This window comes from Larimichthys crocea, chromosome II (assembly GCF_000972845.2).
Source record: "Larimichthys crocea isolate SSNF chromosome II, L_crocea_2.0, whole genome shotgun sequence".
NCBI classification, from domain to species: Eukaryota; Metazoa; Chordata; class Actinopteri; family Sciaenidae; genus Larimichthys; species Larimichthys crocea.
In genome coordinates, this window is record NC_040012.1 from 11,859,618 (window position 1) to 11,882,586 (window position 22,969).

Here is a 22,969-nt window from a genome sequence, read left to right on the forward strand (position 1 = left end):
GCCCTGCAAACGGAACAGCAGTTTCTTTCAATGGCTTCTATGATAAAGAGGAGAGGAAATTACATGTCCGGATGAAAATAGCTCTGCATCCTCCTCCTCCATTTCTTCCTCCTCTTATTCTTCCTTGGTCATATCTGACCCTGCTTTCTATCTGCCTTCCCTCTAGGTTCATCTTTGAAGATTACACTCCCACCAACTTTGACACATTTCCAGCTGCCATCATGACAGTGTTTCAGGTTTGGCTCCCACAGATCCCCTCGTTCTGCCTGCTCTCCATGACACATTGCACCCTGGGATATTTCTCACCCCAGGCGCAGATTAAACAACTCTGCTCACTCGCTCTCCACCCCCTGCCTCCGCTATCATCCCACACATCCATGCACACATATGCGCACATGAATATCAGACAAGTGAAACGTGAACGAATCCACATCAGATCTGCTACAAAACCAACCGTACTGTGAAAGAGTGTTTTGATCAGTGCACATAGTAATTACTGATCTCGCCGTTTTTAATACCACATCTTGAACTGGTTTTGCAGACAGGGAATACGTCTCCCGTATATTTTTAGGCTAATGCTCTCTTGAATCAAATATGAGCAATGTAATTATTCATGCTAAATATTCTGTGCATTTGGTTGCAGATTCTGACTGGTGAGGACTGGAACGAGGTGATGTATAATGGGATTCGCTCGCAGGGCGGAGTGCAGTATGGCATGTGGTCATCGATCTACTTCATCGTGCTCACCCTGTTTGGAAATTGTATCCTTATTGACTTTTCAAAAGTGGTCAGAGAGCTCTGATATACAGTAGAGTATAAAAATGTATATTAACAGATCCTGAGTAAGAGTAGTAATACCACAGTGTAAAAATATCACAAGTAAAAGTTCCATATTCAAAATTTTACTGCAGTAATAGTCATTACCATAGTGTTGCTACTTTAATCATTGCACTATATAATATACAATGATTACATGTTTTATATGGAAAATCTTCAGCATTTTACAACATACACATATTCAGGGGGAAACTAATAGCCAAGGTTAGTCTAAAAGTAACAAGATCCACGTTTCAGCATCTCTTAAGTTCACTTATTTATACCTTATATCACATTATCTGGTTCTAGCCAAGAAACAGTGCCATAATTAACATCTTTACACTTTGGTTTAGTGTGTTAATTAATTAAAGGAGATCACTGGGACTGGGGTCAAAGGTCATCGAACACCAGGAGTCAGTGGACAGCCATATCTGGAAGGGGCATTCATATCTGACGTCAAATGAACAGAGACGATGTTTACGACCATGTGTCTGACGCTCCATACCCACATCATATAGCGATACTTGACCCATCTCTCCTGGCTGTAGAAGACCGAGAGATGTGATTGAAAGCCCCAAAGAGCCAGCAAATGAAACTTGAATTTCAGAATTAAAATCTTTATCATCGATATACATTCATGAAGGGGAGAGTGTTTGTTCTTAACTGCCTTCATGACAGACACACTGCTGAACGTCTTCTTGGCCATCGCTGTGGATAATCTGGCCAATGCACAGGAACTGACAAAGGTTTGTACTGTACTGAAAATATAGAGCAATCATGTATGTAGTGTAAATTTTTAAAGTGTAATAATTTAAAGGAGCAGTATATAGGATAGTGACATCTCATGGTGTAGTTATGGAACAATTCTTGTTTTCAGGTGAATCTAATAAAAAGGCAGTTAAACATAAATCCCATAAATCTTACACACTGGACCTTTTTAATAGATGAATGCAGCTGTGATGTTACAGTTTATTAAATGTGTTTATCCATTTTGTCTTTATTAGGATGAAGAGGAGGAAGAGGAGTTCTTCAACCAGAGATATGCCAGAGGCAGAGACGGCCTGATATCTGAGTAAGTCATTGTTCAACAGCAAACAAAATTATCGTTCTAGGATGAGATACCCAGAGCATTCACAGCTCTTAAGTAGCTCTTAAGCTGTCCGTGCATGACTGTTTCTCACATCAGATCTCCTCTTGAGCAACTAAGACCACTCAGATTGGGCCAAAAAATTTGCCACAAATCTTTAAATTGTTTTGTCTTTTTGCAGAAGATACAAGTAGTGGAATCCAATAAGACTTACTTAAGATACAGTATGGATGCTGTGGGAGAACTGGTGGTGGTCCTAAATTTTTATCATCATGCTCCTTCTGTTACTGAAGCGAAGATGTCCATGTCATTGATTGTGGACTCTCTGCGAACCAGTTTCTTCAGCTGCATGGTGAATGCAAAGTTAGAAAGGCATGATTAAGGCATTGATGACTTCATTCTGAATGTTTATTGAATGTGCCTGATTTCAAAGCATGACAGACTGAAACTACAGACTGTAATTATCTCAGCCTTTGATTGGTAACGGGCAACCTCTATTGTTAATAAGCATAATTCGTCAATCATTCCCCGCTCCTTTGGATGGCCTGGTGACTTTCCTACAGGTCTAATGATCCAGTAAGTTGGGAAGAGGAAGAGGGCAGCAGGTATTTTTCAAATAACAGTGGGAAGTCTCAATGTGTCAGTCTACTGGGAGGAGGCACACTTTGTGGAGTGTGTCAGATTTCGACCAAGATTTCTGGACTTAATGTGACTCCGTCTGATTAGCGTCATAACTGTGGCAAAGGAGTTATTATAGGGAGGGAAAAACTACTACAGGCAGTCTCATATTGCATTACTGACCCGGAGTGACCGATTCCTAAAACAGCTGATGCTAAAGAGTACTTGAGCGTACTGCTGGGACACATTATGTGTTTCATTCAGAGCACTGGCCTGGCTTGATTAGGACTGTACTCATTTTGCATGTTTTACACCATTAACTGCAATCTTTGGGTATTTCCATTAGTGGCTAGTTTTTCCAAAACATATCATGTGATTATAGATTGATTAATGTGTTTTTCCTGCTTACCAGGTGGACCTTTGTTTGTAGTTCAAGTCAGGACAATATGAAAACCTTGACATAAGTCATTTCTTTTGGCCAGTTTATGTTTTTCTTGTCATTATTAGAATATAATTGTGTGGTTTTGAACTTGAGTGCAAAAAAAAAAATCAAACCTGTCAGATCTTCAAGTCTTGAATGTTGCAGGTCTGCTTGCACCTGCAATAACAAAATAACTTGAATAAACGACTCAGTGTTCACAGTGAAGAATGACATATTCCAAGTGTTTAAGTCTCTGCAAGTTGATTTTTATAAGATTTTTATAACCTCCTACGTTACCCCTGATCAATAATAGGTAGCACTGACACTGAATGTATCATTTGTCTGTTACATATTTGATTGTCTTGTATGTGTTGCAGCTATCAAGATGCTGGTTTTGATGCATATTACACTGTTCTGCTGGTTCCATCACGTTGTCTTGTTTTTATGCCTGTTATGTGACACTGACCAAAGTGTAAATTGTAATTGAGTCTTCCTCGAATGAAATCTTAACATTATTAACCCTCTTGGGTCAGAGCAATGGCCCCATAGGGTTAATCTTTAAATACCGATTTAAGTCCCTTGTCCCTTAAACCTCGTCTCCCCTTTACATATTTTGTTCTGTGTCACAACAAATGTTCTGTGTATGTTGTAAAACACTAATGTCTTGTTTTCAAATAATCACTCATTGATTACATGGACAGCAAAAGAATCTGAATACCAGTAAGTATAATTGTATGCATCTCTGTCTCACAGAATTTCTCCCTTCAGTTTTTCTACTCAATTAATTGAGATTATTTTCTAGACGTTACACTATGTTTGTACTTAAATCCTGCACCTTACCTTTTTTTATGTTCTTGTGGTTTTTGTTTTTTCTCTTTTTCTTTTTATCTGTCCTCTCAGGTTTCTTCATTTTTTTTCAGTTTTTGGATGTTTTTGTATCTTTTAGCTTGAAGTAGTTTGCATATTTTTATCATGGGAATTTCTTTACGTTACCAATCAACTAACATTGTAAATTCACAGAAAAGGTTTGACCTTTTCTTGCAACTTTTATTTTATTTGTTTGAATATTCTTTTATATTACTGGTTTGTTCAATGGACACTAGTCTTGATGTTTCCTGTCAGCAATTCTTTAAATCTAGGCCTGTTGGTGCGCCATACTGATGTGAAATATATTGTGGTCCTCAGTGGGAGGAGAAGACCCTACCTATACAGGAAGCGGGCCATCCACAGAGGGCGACCAAACTTCCCAGAGGAGCCTGAGGGTCCACCAGGGGCTGCAGATGAACAGCCCCTCAATGGCTCCAACGCTTTCTCCAACCGCCGCGAGAGGAGGAGAAAGGTTAACATGTCAGTGTGGGAGCAGAGAGCCAACCAGCTACGCAAACGTCGCCAGATGGCAAGCAGGGAAGAGTTGTTCAGCAGCCCTCAGGAGGACACCATCGAAACTCCCTCCACCACCCACCACGCTACCCCCATCTCCACAGAGGCCAGCCCGGCTCACTTGCCCGAGTCTCCCATGTCTGTGGGGATGCCCCTCCCTGAGCCTCCGATGTCCATGTCCATCCCCATCCCCGAGCCTCCGGAGGCTGAACCTCTTGTCAGCCTGAATGAGGACAAAACAGGGGGAGCTAACCACCGGACAACAGGTGGAGGCAGGCACAGGATGGCTCGCAAGTTCAGACCCAGTCAGGGGCCAGACGAAGGGGCTCGACACAGACGTCACCGTCACCGCGAGGCTCGCCCTGAAGCCAAGAGTCTGGACTGTACCCAGTTGCCACATGAGGTGCCTCAAGTCAGACGGTCGCTCAGCCAGGACAGGAAGATCCTGGATGAGAGGGAGGAGAAGGAAGAAAGAGAGGAGAGAGAGAAAGCAGAGGGAGACGGAGGGTCAGTCCAAGATGATTGTGGAACATGCATCATCAACCCATATGCAGAAGTTGGAGAAGATTGTAGAAGGTAAGACTGTTCTCGTGTATCCGTTCATGAAGAGATATTTAAGGTTCGCTCTCTCATGAACTCTTTTTTTTTCAACCCAATGTCTGTAATTATCTGGTAAAAGCCATTTTAACTGAAATGTCAGTGGATATTTTTGAGAGAGAAAGGTACTTTATCATTTCTCCATTTCTTTTATTTTTATTTAAAGGGTAGATTCATATGTCATAAGTCTATTTTATTTTAGGTTTTTAGCTGCTGTAATTATTCTACCTTTCCTTCCTGCCTGAGAGGAAATCCCTTTAATGGAGTCTGGGTCAGACAAACCAAGTGTGTGTTTACTGTCTTTTTAGTGATTTTTGTGTCTATGTTGTTGTGTTTATGTTGCAACACATAGAGGTGATTAATACTAAAAAGAGTGTAACTTTCAAAGATATTCACTTGTTTCGTCTAACTGTTAAGGCCTCATATCGCGTCACTCGAACTCCATAACAAAATAAAGAGTGTAAAGGCAGGGACTGCCAATATACACGTGAGGAAGAATTGCAGCGTATTGGCGTGAATGTTGTTTTAAGACAGACTTATAAAAGCAAGACAAAGAGTTTAAAGCCACACTGGTGTCTCTGAGCATCAGAAATTATCCTGATGAGGGCATGAATATATATATGTATATGCCAAATATCTTGGCTACCATTTAATATTTGAGGCATTTTGGTCAACAATTTCCAACAATAGAGCCTAAAAACATGGAGGGATTACATTTTGAAAGGGCATGTCGGGGGCTAAACGTGAGTAAACGCAGTGTATCCACCTCTTTAAAATGATACTGAGAGTTTCAACTGTCAAACAATAAGTAATCTACAGCTTAACCTCCTCTGTATTTGCCACTAAACCCTGGTTACAATGTACAATGAGTCCTCTCTTGAGGAAAGTTATTTTTTAAATAATTATACAAGAAAAATGATACAAATGTGCTCGAGTTTTTGCACAGATTTCCATGTCATAACATATCTAAGTAGTGTTGTACTGATTTAAGCTCAGTCATCTTTTCTTCCCCATTTCAGAGCCGACATTCCCGATCCTCCTCAGTGTGAGCAGCTTCTGGACTGGTCCGAGCAAGGTGGAAGCAGGAACACGGACCAGTACGAAACCTTGTGCCAAAACATCCCAGTGGAGCCCGCAGTGGAGGCCACAGAATTCACTGTGAGGGCCATCGAGTCTGAGAGTCGGCCAGTCTCCATCAAACGTAACAAGCCAAACCTGGAGGGAAGCGTGGCGATTGAAATGTCTGCACAACCTCTGCTGGAGCTCACACCCATGACAGGTAGCGATCACTTCTCACTGCTGTGACACTCCTCTCAGTGAGATCTCACTATTACTCTGGATCACCTTGTGTGGGTGTTTCTGATGACATCTGATCTGATCTAAGAGTGCCTTTTCCTGATTAATCCATTTTGTTGATGACTCACCTTGATCTTTCTTTGTCATAGCTGCTCATAAAGTATCCTCTTCTCTCACACGTCTCTCTGGGTTTTAGTGAACAGTAAAGAGTTAGAGGCATATCACTCTGACCAGAGAGACGATGAGACGACAGAGGACGAGGAACCTCCAACTCCTCCCAAACGTGTAGCTCCGGACAGCATGTTCATCTTCAAGGCCTCTAACCCGTAAGATCGCTGCAAAATGCACCGAATCTCTGATTATCAGCTGAAATGCAGTAGGATGTGCTTGTTTGGCTCATTGTGTGTGCATTTTTTTTCACCAAACAACAATCTTCCCCTTCATTCCTCCACAGTATCAGGAGGATTTGTCACTATGTGGTCACTCTGCGCTACTTTGAGATGACCATCCTCCTTGTGATCGTGGCAAGCAGCATTGCACTGGCTGCTGAGGACCCAGTGTGCACCAACTCAGACAGAAACAAGGTGAGATCAAAACACATCTCTCCTAAAGTGTCAGTATGATGTTGCATTAATCAGAAACCCTTCACCAGCTGCAAAAAGAACATGTCGACCACATCTTCAGGCAAAAATGTTGATAGTTGTTCCAAGCAGCTGCCGTCAAAGATGGGGTGCAAAGCCTGCCGTCATAGAGAAAGAGGTGGATAGCAGTGCACCCTTTTAGGACAGATGACATCCAAACTGACATTGGGTGAGAAGTGAGGTACACCCTGGACAAGCAATTTAGAGTCACTAATTAACCTGCATGTGTTTGGACTAGCTGGGGGATTTCTTACCCCCCAAAAAAGGACCTGAGAGGATTCAGAGGAGGTTCAAATAGTCAAATTCATTTTATTCATATAACCCAATATCACAAAAGGCTTTACAATCAGAAAAAACACTAAACATATATGAAGAATATGGGTTGCGGGAGGATATCATGAAATGCTTCAGGTGTCACCAAACAGACCTCCTCTCCACCACGGACACCTGTAAGAGGACAAACTGCACAAACACCCAAGAGACAGAGCTCAGGCACGCCATTCACACGAGATACAAAGGACAACATGCACACAAATATGGCTTATTTTCTCCATACAGCTGCATGAAGTGGGCGTGAATGTCTGACACCTGCACACATGCACTGACACCTTAAAGAAGCAGTGAATGTCTGAAGCGTCAGCTGATTTAATTAGCAGTCTTAAATTAGCCTAAGTGATACAAAAGCTTACAATCATTGACATTACACCAGAGCAATCTGATGGCGCCAGCGTAAAAGTTACAAACAATGAGCTCATAAACCTGCTAGTTTTAGGTCTATCTTTCACAGACATTGATCCTCAGTGAAGCGATTATTTTCAAAGACCACAAGAATGAATTAAAAATATGAACTTGCTGATGAAATTTAAGCTTTCCAGGTTTATGTTTGATCTCAAGTTGACATAACACTGTGTCAGCAACAATGTGTCGTGACACATTTGCTTTCACGCGCATACAAGGTGAGAATCGGCAGCTTTGCCTGGGAAATAGCTGTGCAGTTTGTTTTTCACAGCTTTTCCACTCACTAACATGGAAAGTGTGACGAGAGTGACCAAATAAGTACAAACTAGTAAAGTCGACACTAAATTTGGACAAACACAAAGTCACGTTTCAGATGTTCCACCTGTGCTGGTGTCATTTTCATACTGATTTTTGTCCATTCATTTCTAAATCTGTCTTTTATGAATACTGCAGCTTAGTGAACATATACTGCTAAATGCCTGAAGTAGCCCTTTAAGGTGTTGGGTACACAACAACAAACAGTGTGTAATTTGCCAAATGATTCAAGGAATCCAGGGCTAGACAGAGGAATGTATTTCTTATAGCTTATTTCTATATTTTGACACTGCACCAATTCATCCTACAAATGTTTATTTGAAGGCAGCAGCGTTCTTAAATTAAGGTTTGAGAAGCAGGCCAACCAGAGGATTACAGGTTGATTGCCTCTGTCTGGATGGTACCACGGATTTTATGTACTACTGCTGGAGTCGTACCGCTGTCCCAAATTTATACTACTTACTAATTATAAGCAGGTTTTGAGTGTATAGTGTTTTTACACCAAGCGGAAACCTCTGTGGCTGTAAAGTGATGCCAATGCGTAAGTGTCAATATTTTGAGCTCCAAAATGGCTCTTCGTGAACCTTTCTTTATACTGTCATTGCTTTACACTGAAAAGAGGAAACATAAAGTATACTCAAACTAGGCAGAAATGACATGGTCAATTTTTAAGTGTGCCGTTGATGGATATCATTCTGCCACAGTGCACAAATGAAATGGAGGATCTGCTCACAGAAATTACTCACGTAAAAAAAAAAACACTGACCTAAAAGGTGGTTGGTGGTGAAACAGAACATTTTAGAAGAAAAAAGTTATCAAATCCTGGATAAGACATTTTATCTTCTCTTTGTAAAATAATTTTCTTGCTGATTTCGGAAACAGTATGCACCCACAGAAAAGTTTTATAATTGTAATAATATAATAATCTTTTGTATTTTTATGTTTTGTAAATTATCCAGGTCCTCCGTTATTTTGATTATGTCTTCACTGGAGTGTTCACCTTTGAAATGATCATCAAGGTGCGTAACTCAAACACATCTTTTCCTCTCACACTTTTAAAGAATTTAACTTACTCTAGATGTACTCAGAGGTGTTTTTGGTCCCTGTGTGTATTTAATCTGTTCACTTTACGTGTCCGTGTGGGCGTTTGTTTGTCCTCCAGATGATAGACCAGGGTCTCATCCTTCACGATGGCTCTTATTTCCGAGACATGTGGAACATCCTGGACTTCATTGTGGTGGTGGGAGCTCTGATTGCATTTGCCCTAACGTGAGTCACTATATATTGCTGCCTGCCGATGACTAACGACTGACTCACTGCAGCAAATCGTTTTCCTGAGCATATATTGTTATAAAAGACCTTCCCGCAAAGACAATTTTTTTGTAGAATTGCAGTCTGCTTCATTGACAAAGGGGCAGCTCAAAGCTGCATATGTGGAGGCATGCATGGTTCTGTGCAGTGTGTAACTCAGATTTAACTGTCACCATGGTCCTACGACAACACAAAAATTTCTGTGTAATTTTGTGTCATGACTAATGTTAAATAGCCTCTATGGTATTTCTTTCTGTTGTCGTTCCCAGCATGACAAGTGTAACAGATAACTTACTAAACCTTTTGTGCCTTTTGTTGTACTGTAGAGGACTGTATTGTATGTTAATTTCTCTGTTGTGAATATAGCTGTGATCCTCCGAGCTGTGCTCACGTTGTATCTCTCTTTATGCCTCAATTTTTCTCTGTTGTTCCTGTGGATTTTGTCACTGTTGGGGCTACCAGGAATGTGATGGGGTAAAAATTACACACTAAATTGAAAACGTCTCCCATAAAGCTTCTCACACATTAACTTTATTTTCATGTGTGTTCTTTGTTCCTTTTTGTGTTTGGTGTGTTTTTGGTTTTTTTGTTGTTATATCGTTGAAATCTCACCCAAACCACAGAGCCTGACAGGTATCGGGGTAAAATGTTGGATAATTAGGGCACACTATCAAATAATTTCTGCCCTCATATTAATGATTTGTACCTTCTAATTACCTGATTTGTTCCCTCTAATTATTAACTTTTGCATTGTTACCAAAAGAAAACAATCTATTATTTCATAAAATCAACAAATTGCTGTGTGTCGAGGTTTTACAGTTCAAAATCAAAATTAACTTCATGCACACACATAACTCAAGCTTTGTAAATACAAGGACAGTGATCTTTAGTTATTTGAGGGCAGCGCTACATGAAAAAACAGCTTCCAGCTTATAATAACTTAATACAATTAGCCTTATTTCATGGATAAAGTGAGTTTTAGGAGTAATTTAATGATTTAAGGACACAAACTATGAATACAAGTGAATTTATTACAAATATGTGCTCACGAATACTTAATTCAAGGGTACAAATTATCAGCATGTTTACCTGTGACACCTGCTGAGCTCCTTACAAACACACTCAAGGCGACGTTCTGTGTTTCACTGTGTTTTTCTGATATGCACTTATGTTGATGTTTTATTTTTTTTGTTCTCTGTTTTAAATGTGTCCTAGCCGTGTGTTAGTTTGAGTTTACAGCCACGTTCCTGACCACTGTATTTCAATGTCAACAGAAACAACAAAGGCCGGGACATCAAGACAATAAAGTCCCTGAGAGTTTTAAGAGTTTTGCGGCCTCTTAAAACCATCAAGAGGCTTCCGAAACTCAAGGTACGACGTGAACAAAGACAAAGGCTGTCCAGTTTTATTTTTGGTTTGTTTATTTCACAGATTGCTTTACTGTCCCTCTTGTTTCTCTCCTTTCTACAGGCTGTTTTTGACTGTGTGGTCACATCACTGAAGAACGTGTTCAACATCCTCATTGTGTACCAGCTCTTCATGTTTATCTTCGCTGTCATCGCGGTGCAGCTCTTCAAGGGGAAGTTCTTCTACTGCACTGACAGCTCCATGAATACAGAGAAAGAATGCCAGTAAGTGGATACATCTAAACAAGTGGTGGAAGAAGTACACACATCTTTTACTGAAGTAAAAGTACAAATACGACAGTGTGGACGTACTCTGTTATAAGAGCTGCATTCAAATTTTTACCTAATATAAAAGGATTAGCATCAAAATGTACTTGAAAAGTAAAAGTACTGCATCATTTTTGCATTATTGTGAACATTACTTTAATGTTGCAGCTGGTCATGGTGGAGCTTATTACCTGGGTAGATTGAAAATTTCCCACCAGGGATCAATAAACTTTTATCTTATTTTAACCTATATATATACATCATCATCATTTATTTGCTGATGCATTTGAATCTGCAAAATAAATAGTTATTCAAATACAAGTACCTCAAGATTGTACCTATTTTCAAACACTGACTTCATTAAGTTTGAAATAAAAACCTAAACATCCTCCATGGATCCATTCAAACATTTACTGCTACACATTATCATAGTTAAGTTGTTATTTTCTTTTTAGTCTAACAAGTTGTTCTTGTTGTTAGTAATAACAAGAACAAGTCTTTGTTAAAACTGCTGGTTTAATCAGTGAATTAAGTGAATCAATGACCTCTGAGACGTTGTGTTCCCTACAGAGGCTACTACATTGACTACAGCAGAGACAAAAAGGAGGTAAAGAGGAGAGAGTGGAGGAGACACGAGTTTCACTACGACAACGTCTGCTGGGCCCTGCTCACACTCTTCACCGTCTCAACTGGAGAAGGATGGCCTCAGTAAGTGGATATTTCACTCAGATGGACAGTTCGAGTAATTCGTAGACTTTTTGCTCTTGGTCTTTTTGGTTGTACAAAATTGAACTACACAACAAAAAATATTTTTATTTAATTGTCTGAATCTATTTTTTCTTCCTGCTAGGGTCCTTCAGCACTCTACCGATGTTACAGAGGAGAACATGGGCCCGAGTCGTGGTAACCGGATGGAGATGTCTGTTTTCTACGTGGTCTACTTTGTGGTCTTCCCGTTCTTCTTCGTCAACATCTTTGTGGCTCTGATCATCATCACCTTCCAGGAGCAGGGAGATAAGATGATTCAGGAGTGCAGTCTGGAGAAGAACGAGGTGTGAGCATCGAAATATAGATACATTCACACATGTATTAATGTATTAACAGATCATTTTCAGCTCTTTGTGTCTGTTTTATTAAATATCTCTCCATCAGAGGGCTTGTATCGACTTTGCTATCAGCGCCAAGCCGATGACCCGCTACATGCCCCAGAACAGACAGACCTTTCAGTACAGACTGTGGCACTTTGTGGCATCGCCCTCGTTTGAATACACCGTCCTCGTCATGATCGCTCTCAACACTGTGGTCCTCATGATGAAGGTAAAGCAGGATTCGTGTCACAGTAGAGGAACAGTATATTAAAGCAGCGATAACCTGCTGATAGGTAACTCAGCTGTCTTACACCATTTAAAATCAAGAAGGTTTCGTGATCCCCCATGAAGGCCCTAGGTTGGGTATCAGTGATTCAAGTTAAAACACACTTAAGATAAGTAATCCATGACGATAAACATTTAGTCCAATATTCTTTTTACTTCTTCTTCTTTTCTTATTTACTCTAATTAATGGAAAATTACAGTTTAGAAGAGATGTAGCTTTATTTTCAGAGCATCATTCACAGTTTACAGATCGTCCTCTTGGGTGCAAAAGATGTTTTAGGTAATCTAGCGAAACTGTCAGCTTGTTTGCGACATGTCTGATCTTGTTCCTTTCGCCCGTTGGACTTATTTTTAGAAGATCTCAGCACACACTTTGGTCAGTGCAACTTTATGCTACATTTTTATCTAGATGCAAATTATGGTGAAAGCTACAACAGTTTGTAGCACTCTTTTAACCCTTACATACTTTTCCCACTAGTCAATTAAGGAAATGGTTGTTCTGAGGAACCCTGAAACAGTCAAACGTATATTCGTATGACGTATATTCTATGTCGTATGTATAGTTTATGGGACAGTGGTGACAGAGTTCAGGATTAATAATAAATGTTATTTATGTTATTAATAATGCTATTTATATATTCTAAATAGATCTGTATATAATATCTGGTATAGACACTTTTTATGAGGATTTTCATGACTCAGTCCATACTGTGAAGGCATTGGATATGAAGTTTGTTAAGGGTTAATTGCAAAATCTGTTGCATTGTTACCCACATTTGAAACTTAAGACAAAGACAAAACATTTCAAAGAACCTCCAAAGATTGTTTTTTTTAATGTCATTGTTTGTTATTGAGATTTGATTGACACAAGACATCAAACCAAAAACCTAACCTTTCAACATGCACTGAATTTGCGATTATTGTTATTTTTCCAGAAGTGTTAAAATTGCTCCACCATATGGCAATAATTAAACAATAAAAACAACTTCTGATATCCCTTAAAATATGAATGCAAAATTTATGAGCTGAAACAAGCAAATCCATCATAGTCTACCTAAAAGTAATCAGTAAATTAAAAGTGATTAATAACAACAAATACTATTAATCATTTCTGAACCTGCCTTTTTTCCTTCAGTACTACTCGGCACCAACGGCCTACGACACCGTCCTGAAGCACCTCAACACGGCCTTCACTGTCCTCTTCTCCTTGGAGTGTATACTCAAGATCATGGCATTTGGTTTAGTGGTGAGTATTAAACACAAGAAGACAACTTCAATCACATCTAGCTCCACTGATTTGAAGAATTCAGTCAAATGACTTAAAACATTTTCTTTTTGCTGCAGAACTACTTTCGAGATACTTGGAATATTTTTGATTTTATCACTGTTCTTGGCAGCATCACTGAGATAATTGTGGATTTACAGGTAAGTTACTGCCAAGACACCGTTCATTTTCACAATGTTGTGAACCTAAGAAACAAAAAACAAATAGCCAGCTTCGAATGAAAGCATTCTTTCTTTCCAAATTTCCTCGGATGTTGATGATCCCTGCCTCCAGAAACAACTTAAGTCATGTTGTGATGAATTTCGCCATCTGTGTTTTACATCCTGTCTCTCCCTTCTGTCTGACACTCTCACCCTCCCTCCTTCTTGTATCACCCTCTCTCCAACCATTTGTGCGTCTGTCCCAGTCGGTGAACACCATCAACATGAGTTTCCTGAAGCTTTTTCGAGCGGCCAGGTTGATCAAGCTGCTGAGACAAGGTTACACCATCCGTATCCTGCTGTGGACCTTTGTGCAATCTTTCAAGGTCGGACATTTCGACACTCTTGTCATTTTAATTCCTCGCACAAGGATGATGATCAGTGAATTACGATCCTTTATGACAAGTTTTAATCAGTTGTCTCTTCTCCAACAGGCTCTTCCTTACGTCTGTCTTCTCATTGCCATGCTTTTCTTCATATACGCCATAATTGGAATGCAGGTATCCTTTCATTAATATGTTACAAGTAAACACAAACAGGTCTTAGTTGAAGTTTGCTTATTTCCTTGAAAACTTTATGTTTTAAAGGACTTTGTGAAGGACAAGTTACCAAACTGTATTAAAGAATCAAAAAGAGCTTATAAAAAATGAACTACCTGATGTCATTTTTCATAGTGGCATCCGCTGAAATAAATGAAAGTAAGTTTATACTGAGGCTACCTGTTTTTCTGCAGGTGTTTGGAAACATCAAGCTGAATGATGAGAGTCACATCAATCAACACAACAATTTTAAGACCTTTTTCAGTGCACTGATGTTGCTCTTCAGGTGGGCTTACTGAGGAATATCCTCCAATTTCATTTAATTCTCTTCTTCAATTTTGGTGGGGAAATGTGTCTTGATTTGATGTCAACAAGGTGTTTGTGCATGTTTAAACCATCAGGAGTGCAACAGGGGAGTCCTGGCAGGAAATTATGCTTTCATGTCTGTCGGGTCAGGAGTGTGAACCAGACCCCTCCATCGCCCCTCTCACCATGTCTCCGGACCACGAGGGAGGATGTGGGACTGACTTTGCTTACTGCTACTTCGTCTCATTCATCTTCTTCAGCTCCTTCCTGGTCAGGACTTGAGTAAAACAACATTTTGTTTCTAAATTTGTCAGTTTTCCTGCAGCCTTGCACACAACTTTTCTTCTCACGTCCATTTTTAGATGTTAAATCTGTTTGTGGCTGTGATCATGGATAACTTTGAGTACCTGACACGAGACTCCTCGATCCTGGGTCCGCATCACCTGGATGAGTTTGTTCGGATCTGGGGGGAGTATGATCGCCTGGCATGGTGAGATCTTATTACTGCTGCTTTTTTTGTTGTTGCTTTTTTTGCATCTTTATTTATAGTTTTAATCAGACCTGATTAACATTCATGTTCTATCTTTATCCAGCAGAGGGCCATCAAAGAGTGTGAAATGTTTTTTCAGTGCAATGAGCTGTCATGTTTAACACAAGCTGATATAATATCAAATTCAAAAGATTTGGAGTTTACTTTTACTGCTAGAAAAATAAAATACTGTTCTAAACTTAGAAGTACAAACAGACATAAAGTGGACTCCCTGTTTGTCTTTGTTTGTATTAGATCTCAGTTTCTATGCCTCGTTTCATTAACCTCTCCTCCTTCTGCTTCTCTTTACCTCTACTCCCAACCGCTTACCACCCCCATTTTGCCTCTGAAGTGGTCGTATCCACTACACTGCCATGTATGAGATGTTAACACACATGTCTCCACCCCTGGGCCTGGGCAAGAAATGTCCAGCTAAGATCGCCTATAAGGTAAAGAAAACATAATCAGTTTTAAAATCCTATATATAATAATAATCTACTGAAAAAAGCAATACAAAGGTGGGATTCAAGGGAACCGACAGACCATTGATTGAAATTGTTATATTTAAAGCCACAGATTGATAATTGCCTGAAAATGTGCAGTTGTTTGTGTGAAGATCAGCTGATGAAGGAAATTTCATTTTAAAACTCAAACTACAAGAAAGCATACATGTGTTTGAGTATGTCAAGTCAGTCTGTGAAATAACGTTCATCTATTAATCAGTTTAAGAAAATGTATGGAGACAAAATAACTGGTTGACCCTAATGAATGATGTTTTTGTTTAATACTTGTTTGCATTTTGATGTGTTACGTGCTTTTGAAGGTTGTTGAAAGTCTTTGCGGAGCATTTATTTCTCCTCCTGTCTTTTTTTTTGTCCTCAGAGGTTGGTGTTGATGAACATGCCTGTGGACGAGGACATGAGCGTCCACTTCACCTCCACCCTGATGTCGCTCATCCGCACAGCCTTGGACATCAAAATAGCAAGAGGTCGGTGTCACTACTGACCAGGTGACCAGGTTATGATTGTGATATTGCATCTAATGCTGCAACTAATGTATTCGGTTTGCTGTCATATGAGACAAACAAATGTAGCAAATCTTCATAAATGATAGAGAGCTTTATTTTGATAGAACAGCTGAAAAGTGACAGGAAATGTGGGGAGAGAGAGATGGTGAATGACATGTGGGAAAGAGCCACAGTTCGGATTCAAACCCTGGGCTTCCACAGCAAGGACTGAGCCTTCGCACATGTGGCGGCTGCTCTACCAACTGAGCTAAACAGCGCTCCAACAAAATATTTTTTAAATTGATAATTGGCTTATCGTTTCAGCTTTAATATAACATTTTCCAAACTGGCTGAATGTGGATTTGTCACAGGTGGTGAGGACCGTATCGCTCTGGATAGTGAACTGCAAAAGGAGATCAGTATCATTTGGCCTTATCTGCCCCAGAAGACCTTGGACCTACTGGTACCTATCAACAAAGGTCTGACTCTAAGTATGGAGGAAATACTCAATGCAGTGCTGAGAGACACGCAAAAAACAGCTAATGTGGTGCGTATGCCCTCACAGATACGGACATGACAGTGGGGAAGATCTACGCCTCCATGATGATAATGGACTACTTCAAACAGAACAAAGCCAAGAAGCTACGGCAACAACTTGAAGCTCAGGTGGGCTCTGCATTCTGTTATGAACTTTATTTCTCACCATGTTTTACAAATATATATTCAAATAAAAAGAGATACATGTAGTGCAGCAAAACTAGGAGTTTGTTCCTAGTTTCCTTTGATATCAAACAGAACCGTGTACACAACGGGAGGTTTGTTTCCTGTAAATCTTCTGGCTCTAAAGTGTCTACTTAAATGTGGTCTTAGCAACTTTAAAATGAAATGATAAAAAACGCCCCCTCACCTGTCTTTGACTTTTTTCCCCATCTCAGAAGAGTAACTTAATGTTCAAGCGTCTGGACGCCTCCACCCTTCCCGAGGACATTCTGTCCAACACCCAGACTCTGCCGATGATGGCCCACAGCGCTGGCTCGGCCCTGTGAGTCTGTGCACATGTGTGCAGATTTGGTTCATTGGCACTTGTGCCATTGTATATGTTTGTTGTTTACTTGTTTCTCTCTGTTCTAATACAGGACCAGAGGAGGTTTTGTGGCTTTGAGCCCGATTTCTCCCCAGGAACTGTTTTTGCAGCCCATCAGCTCAGACGTCGATGCAGGTCAACAGCAGAATCCGGTGAGAATACTAATACCACTTAATACCACAACTATGTCTTAGATCGGCAGCACTTTTTTTAAACTTATGATTCCTCGAAATAAAGCATTTTTGTTGTAAACGGGTTCAATGAAACTTCTGTTTTTTGAATCATTTTTAGGGGTCAAATTCAAACCGTAGACATCGTTTTCAAGTCGAAATGTGTTTTGTTTTTGTTTGTTTCACAACTCCTAAAGTGCAACACACATCATAAACATAAAATCAGTTCTGGTCAGAGCTGGTTAAACAGATTTAGTAGTAATCGTCACAGATAATGTTGTATAGGCACCAGCCGAGTACGGAGGACCGATTTCTGTAATTAGAAAAACACAGTGTGGGTGTGAAAACAGCCTGAGCAAGAAGACGACACTCTGAGGCCACAATTTTATATCAAGAATGCACTATATAACTGTCTGATACAGAGTTGCATCAATTTAATACAACAAAAACACAATTCAGCCCCTAAATCAGCAGATGCATCACGGTTGAGTATCCAGCCTTGATCCAGGATAATAGTAGCCTGCAGCGAATATGTGTGTGAGCGATGAGTGAATCCACTTCAGATATAAAGTGTAGCTTCCACCAAGCATTAGTTTGCCAATGTCACACACTCACAGACACAATCTTTAAACTTATACCCTCTGATAAAACGAACCAACATCAACGGCAAATGTTCTCCCTTGTGGGAGTTGGGGGGGCCAGTCGAGGTCCAGTAGCCAGGATTTGTTGGATTTGCCACTGATGTGTATTGCCCTTTAGAGTTATCACGTGATCCCTTTAGCTTGGAGTTACTGTCTGAACAAAGATTCATGATGAGACAGGCAAAGTCGTTGTGAACTGGACAATCTCAAACACTTCATTGATTTGTTTGAGGATAAATAAAAGCCTATGGCGTAATATAACTGGAATTATACAGGTTCTTTTTTATCAGCTCCTTGTTGGATTAACCATCAAATTAGATATTTTTAAATTGTTGTGTTTTGCTGTTTCATCACTGCTAGGCATGCAACTGTAGCAAGTAACTCTCTATAACTATCTTCATTCATATTTTAAGACACTACAAATTGTGTCCAGCTACAAAAAAAAGAAGAGAAAAGTCGTTGCTATGGAGACAATATACCGTCTCATCCAGTCTCATTGGTGTAAACTGGCAGGTTTCACAACGTGTCAGACTGGCGAAGTGCGAGTAGTTGCAACTTTCAAGTCTCGTCGTGAATCTTTGGTCTGCACTGAGCTGTAGAACATTTGCAAGCTTTCATCAAAGAGTTTAACCCCACGCAAAAACGGTATGAACATGTTTTTTAACGGATGACGTTGCTGTGACTTTTCTCAGCGCCTTGCAGAGCACGGCATCGCAGCTCACTGTGCTCCCGTCCTTTTAGTCCTGCGGAGGTCGGAACAGCAAAGACGGATTGTCAAACTGTTGTTGTTTTTGCTCTGTCTATACTGTCTGGTTTTACTGGTCTACCTTGCCTGCTAGATGAATGAAATGAAATGATTCTGAAATTCCCACATGTTAGTAGTGTTTGTTCTCGCAGAGGAATGTGTTCGGCCCTTAGACAGATGTTGTCTGGCTCTGTTTGTGTAGCTATTAAGACCTGAACATGCATGACTGAATGTACCTCCAAGCTAAAAATATGGACTCCATCTTTCCCTGTTTTGTTTCTTGTCTATTCTTGCTCTTCTTTTTCACTCTTTGCTCCTCTTATACGACTTCACACTGTTTCTATCTCCTCCTCGAAGTCAGTTTTCCTGTTGCTAGTTGTTAATCTGTCCGTTTTTGGCTGGAATGGCTGCTGATTGGATGGCGATGATGATGGCAATGATAGATGACCCTCCCCTACTGATGAAATAGCTTGTTTGCCCTCCTCTGACCTGAACTGGACCTCCTTATACATATATATTTATATATATATAGAGGCAGTCCTGGCGGGGACGAGCCTGATTGGTGCTCTGTCTCTCCTTGCCCTCCTCTCTTGTTTCTATACTCACCTAGGTGGGCGAGTGCAGTAGGGGGATTGAAGCCCCACTGGAGCTTCCGCTAGGGAGGGGCCTGTGTGTGCGGGCCTCTTCCATGCCCCGTCTGGCTGTAGAGTCGCAGGTACACACATCTTCCATGACACGGCCTCTGTGCTGGATCTTGAGGACGTTCAGTGGCTGCATGGGCTCTAATGCCAAAGTGCCTCGTTCCTTTACGTGCACAAGATGCCGAGAATATAAAACAGTAGAGTTTCGGCTTGTCTTTTGCTCCTTTGGGAGTGTGATTAAGGCTCAAAGAATTGTTAAGATGGGATGTGATCTTTGAATGCCGATGCCTCACTTTCTTACCTTGATCTCTTTTATCTCCAGAATAGAAGAAACTAAACCTAACAAGTCTATAAGGATGTACTGTTTTTGCTTTTTTTTGCACTGACTAAAGCATGTCTCTTTTTTTTTTTAAACTCTCTGCAATGGTCCACTTATTTCTGAATTAAATAATCTGAAAGTAATTACTGTATCTTTAATGTTTTCTTTGTGTATGTACGTTGTGCTTTCATGTCTGTCGATTTTGCTTGTTGGTGTTTTCACATTAAAAAAAACAGACGGAGGTTGCGAGTGGCTCCATGAAGCGTTCAGTCTCCACCATTGCGGATCAGCGGGTTAATGGTCTTTGGCAGGAGGAGAAAAGTCCTGAGCGAGTTTATCGACCCCGTCACAAAAGCTATAAGGCTGCTGGTTAGTCCTGCTCACCTGTTTTTATCACATCGGTTTGTGTGCATACATGAAGCATGAAGTATGAAGTTTTTCCACACTGTCAGGCTGCACCTCTTGGGGTTGACAATGGCAATAAATATGTGTACGTGTGCAAGTTTCTTGGTTTGTCAGTGAGACTCTACTAGATAGCTGGACAGCATTATACTTGGAGGAACAAAACAATGTTGTCACCCGCTTTAGTCAGTGCCTTTTCTCTGTCTTCCCTCTAGTTTCTCGGTCTGAGCACTGGCAGCAGGGCGACAGGGAGCGCGGCCGATCTAAGGAGCGCTGTCACCTCCTTTCTCCAGATGCGTCTCGTTGTAACTCAGAGGAAAGAAGCTTGCAGCCCTCGCGATCCTCTAGTGCGGAGAGAGCACATCCCCAAGATAAACAGGTATGTCAGAAAACCTCTGTCCAACTAACTGACTGAACTGTGCAGCCCACAGCAAACTAAAAAAAGGAAAAACAAAACCAGCGGGACGGGAAAGAAGTGGCAGCATTTTGTTTGTGCCAGGTGTGAAGTCTTGCAGTGCAGCACCAGCTAAGCGTACATGCTCCAGTTCACCATAAAATTGCTGGTTTAGATTGGCAAATTAAAGGGACACTCTTCTGATTTTACACTTGAGGTTCAGTTTACTCATCATGGAGCGCCTATGGAAACAGGCGAACAAGTCTGATGATGAGGCTTGTCATCTCAGGCCTGTGCTTGGAGACTACGGAGTTTGAACGACATGATCATTTGTTTTTTGTGTTTTTTTGTCTCTCACAAGCCTTGCAGCTTTGTGGATGTGTCATGCTAAATTGCTGGAATGCCCCTGTTATGATTCCCTGGAAAAGACCATCCATGACGTTGTTTGTCACACTTTTTCTTTTATTCCCATCTCTAGGGTAACAGCTCGGACAGTCCTGTGCCCTCCACCTCAGAGTCCAGCACGCCCAGTGGCCGACGACCTTTATCACAGACCCCAACCCGCTCTCACCCTCACATCTCTTACTCCCCGCTCGTTTGTCGCACTCACCCCTCCGTTGGCGAAGACGAGGACGACCAAGGCAGCCCAGAGACCATAAGGCGTGGCAAGCCCTCAACCTGGATGACTGAAGAGGGGGATGCAGGCCAAAGGGCGAGCGAGGCATGCCGACACCCGTCCCCACCTCGGCGTTATCCCTCTGAGCCGTTCCTGGCCTCCCAAGAGGACGACCACAGCCCAGACCCCTCCGGTCCCATGGAGACCTTGACCTTCGAGGCGGCTGTGGCCTGCAGCCTGGGACGCTCAAACACCATCAGCTCAGCCCGCCCGCGCTTGCGGACTGGCTGGCAGGTCCCTAACGGACATTTTCGGAAGCGCCTGGCACAGACAACCTCCGTTGCGGGCTGCGATCCTCTCAGCGACACAGAGGAGGACGACAGGTGCTAGGGACAGGAGGCACAGCATGAGGGAGGAGGGGCAATCCCAGAGAGGTGTTAGAGGACTCTGTACGACTGTGCAGAGTCAAAGTTAATGTGACTCTTTTTTGCATCAGTGCTTCGAGGTCATGAGCCCTCCGGATGTTTGATAAAATGTGAACCTGAAACGAACAAATGAAAAGAACAATACTTCCTGAAACTGTAGTTGCCAATTCACACAGAACACTGACAATAAATAAGGTCTATTTCCTGACTTGTACTTGATGATAAGAGAGTAATAATACATCTCAAATAGTTGCGGGATGCAGAAAATAAATGAACGATCAAATTATGTCATTTGTGTCTATAGGTATTTTCATTTCTGAAGATGTTTCTAAATGATTCAGTGTTGCTCTTAACAGTATTTATCTGTGGGGTGTGTGAATATGTAACTACATTTTCTTATAAATTAATTGTTTTGTAAATACATCGTGATCATCACACCATTGCCATTTTATTAGACCAGATCAATACAGGAAGCCATCATGAAGAGGAGAAGATCTGATACTTTACCAGACAATGTGGATACTAATAAGTAACACTCAATAATGCTGGATTTTTTTACAGTGTGAATGAATGTGCAGGGGAAAAAACTGCCTGATTTTCCCCATCATTTTTTTTTTTTTTGGTATTGAACATAATAAGTTGTGAGAAATTAATACAGTAATAGAATAACATAGAAAAGATGCTTATTTGTTATTTCACCTGCGTTATTGTTAAATCATGCCTCCAACAAACCTCAAACCAAGATTTCTTAATTATCCTTCAAAAGTCTATTTTTTTCCAGTCTACACCCTTTAAATGAGAATTGTCCAACAATCATATTGAACATTTGATTTCGAGAATTGTTGGACGTGTAATTTTACCATGAACTGATATGAAAACAAAACAACGTTTCATCTACTTTGACCTTTTTCTTGTGAATATCGTATGAACCATCGCAGACGATGACTGTAGAGACACTGTAGACACACCATGACACATCTGCTTCACAAATTAACATTAATCTATTACTTACTAATAATGTACAGAGAAATTATGCTGTTTGGAACATTTAGAGAAGAAAAAAGATAATAAACAATATCAGCTGATGAGCTTTAAAAAGGTAAAGGCATCTTTGGAAATGTTCATTTTAAGGTTTGTGTTTTTGTTTTATTTGCCTGAAGAAGGCTAAATCAATTCTGTGAAACTCACTTAACCAAAAAAAACATGGAGATTTGTATCATAAGTTCTGGAATGCAAATACTTTGTGGGTTTTTATGTGTACAATAGTTGTATATACAAATAAAGGTGTCCTCAAGTTGCCACTGTTACTGGATGTCTTTTTTTATATATAGAGTCTAGAAAAACATCAAAACATACTTTAGGTCTATGTGGAAAATCACAGATTGTGTGTTTATTCTCTTG

At 40.6% G+C, this 22,969-nt stretch overlaps 1 protein-coding gene across 5 annotated transcripts in view; it reads left to right on the plus strand.

Annotated features, from left to right (window-relative positions):
• cacna1eb (calcium channel, voltage-dependent, R type, alpha 1E subunit b) overlaps positions 1-22,867 on the plus strand; it is a 55,878-nt gene extending 33,011 nt beyond the window's left edge. For 2 of the 5 annotated variants that reach the window (XM_027291246.1, XM_019262271.2), the window contains 33 exons: positions 167-236; positions 644-761; positions 1,495-1,562; positions 1,821-1,888; positions 4,128-4,898; positions 5,939-6,198; positions 6,412-6,541; positions 6,670-6,799; positions 8,869-8,928; positions 9,072-9,178; positions 9,683-9,694; positions 10,495-10,591; positions 10,691-10,851; positions 11,464-11,601; positions 11,744-11,945; positions 12,046-12,210; positions 13,402-13,512; positions 13,611-13,691; positions 13,958-14,077; positions 14,186-14,251; positions 14,485-14,576; positions 14,692-14,866; positions 14,959-15,086; positions 15,478-15,574; positions 16,008-16,113; positions 16,503-16,610; positions 16,697-16,797; positions 17,067-17,173; positions 17,268-17,367; positions 19,382-19,486; positions 19,968-20,100; positions 20,349-20,512; positions 21,006-22,867. In XM_027291246.1, the coding sequence (XP_027147047.1) occupies positions 167-236; positions 644-761; positions 1,495-1,562; positions 1,821-1,888; positions 4,128-4,898; positions 5,939-6,198; positions 6,412-6,541; positions 6,670-6,799; positions 8,869-8,928; positions 9,072-9,178; positions 9,683-9,694; positions 10,495-10,591; positions 10,691-10,851; positions 11,464-11,601; positions 11,744-11,945; positions 12,046-12,210; positions 13,402-13,512; positions 13,611-13,691; positions 13,958-14,077; positions 14,186-14,251; positions 14,485-14,576; positions 14,692-14,866; positions 14,959-15,086; positions 15,478-15,574; positions 16,008-16,113; positions 16,503-16,610; positions 16,697-16,797; positions 17,067-17,173; positions 17,268-17,367; positions 19,382-19,486; positions 19,968-20,100; positions 20,349-20,512; positions 21,006-21,533 (4,879 nt within the window). In that variant the 3' untranslated portion in view covers positions 21,534-22,867. Of the gene's footprint in view, positions 1-166; positions 237-643; positions 762-1,494; positions 1,563-1,820; positions 1,889-4,127; positions 4,899-5,938; positions 6,199-6,411; positions 6,542-6,669; positions 6,800-8,868; positions 8,929-9,071; positions 9,179-9,682; positions 9,695-10,494; positions 10,592-10,690; positions 10,852-11,463; positions 11,602-11,743; positions 11,946-12,045; positions 12,211-13,401; positions 13,513-13,610; positions 13,692-13,957; positions 14,078-14,185; positions 14,252-14,484; positions 14,577-14,691; positions 14,867-14,958; positions 15,087-15,477; positions 15,575-16,007; positions 16,114-16,502; positions 16,611-16,696; positions 16,798-17,066; positions 17,174-17,267; positions 19,266-19,381; positions 19,487-19,967; positions 20,101-20,348; positions 20,513-21,005 lie in introns of those variants that run through there. The other 3 variants (XM_027291250.1, XM_027291253.1, XM_027291260.1) reach the window with 3 other exon arrangements.
• The last annotated feature ends 102 nt before the right edge of the window (positions 22,868-22,969 follow it).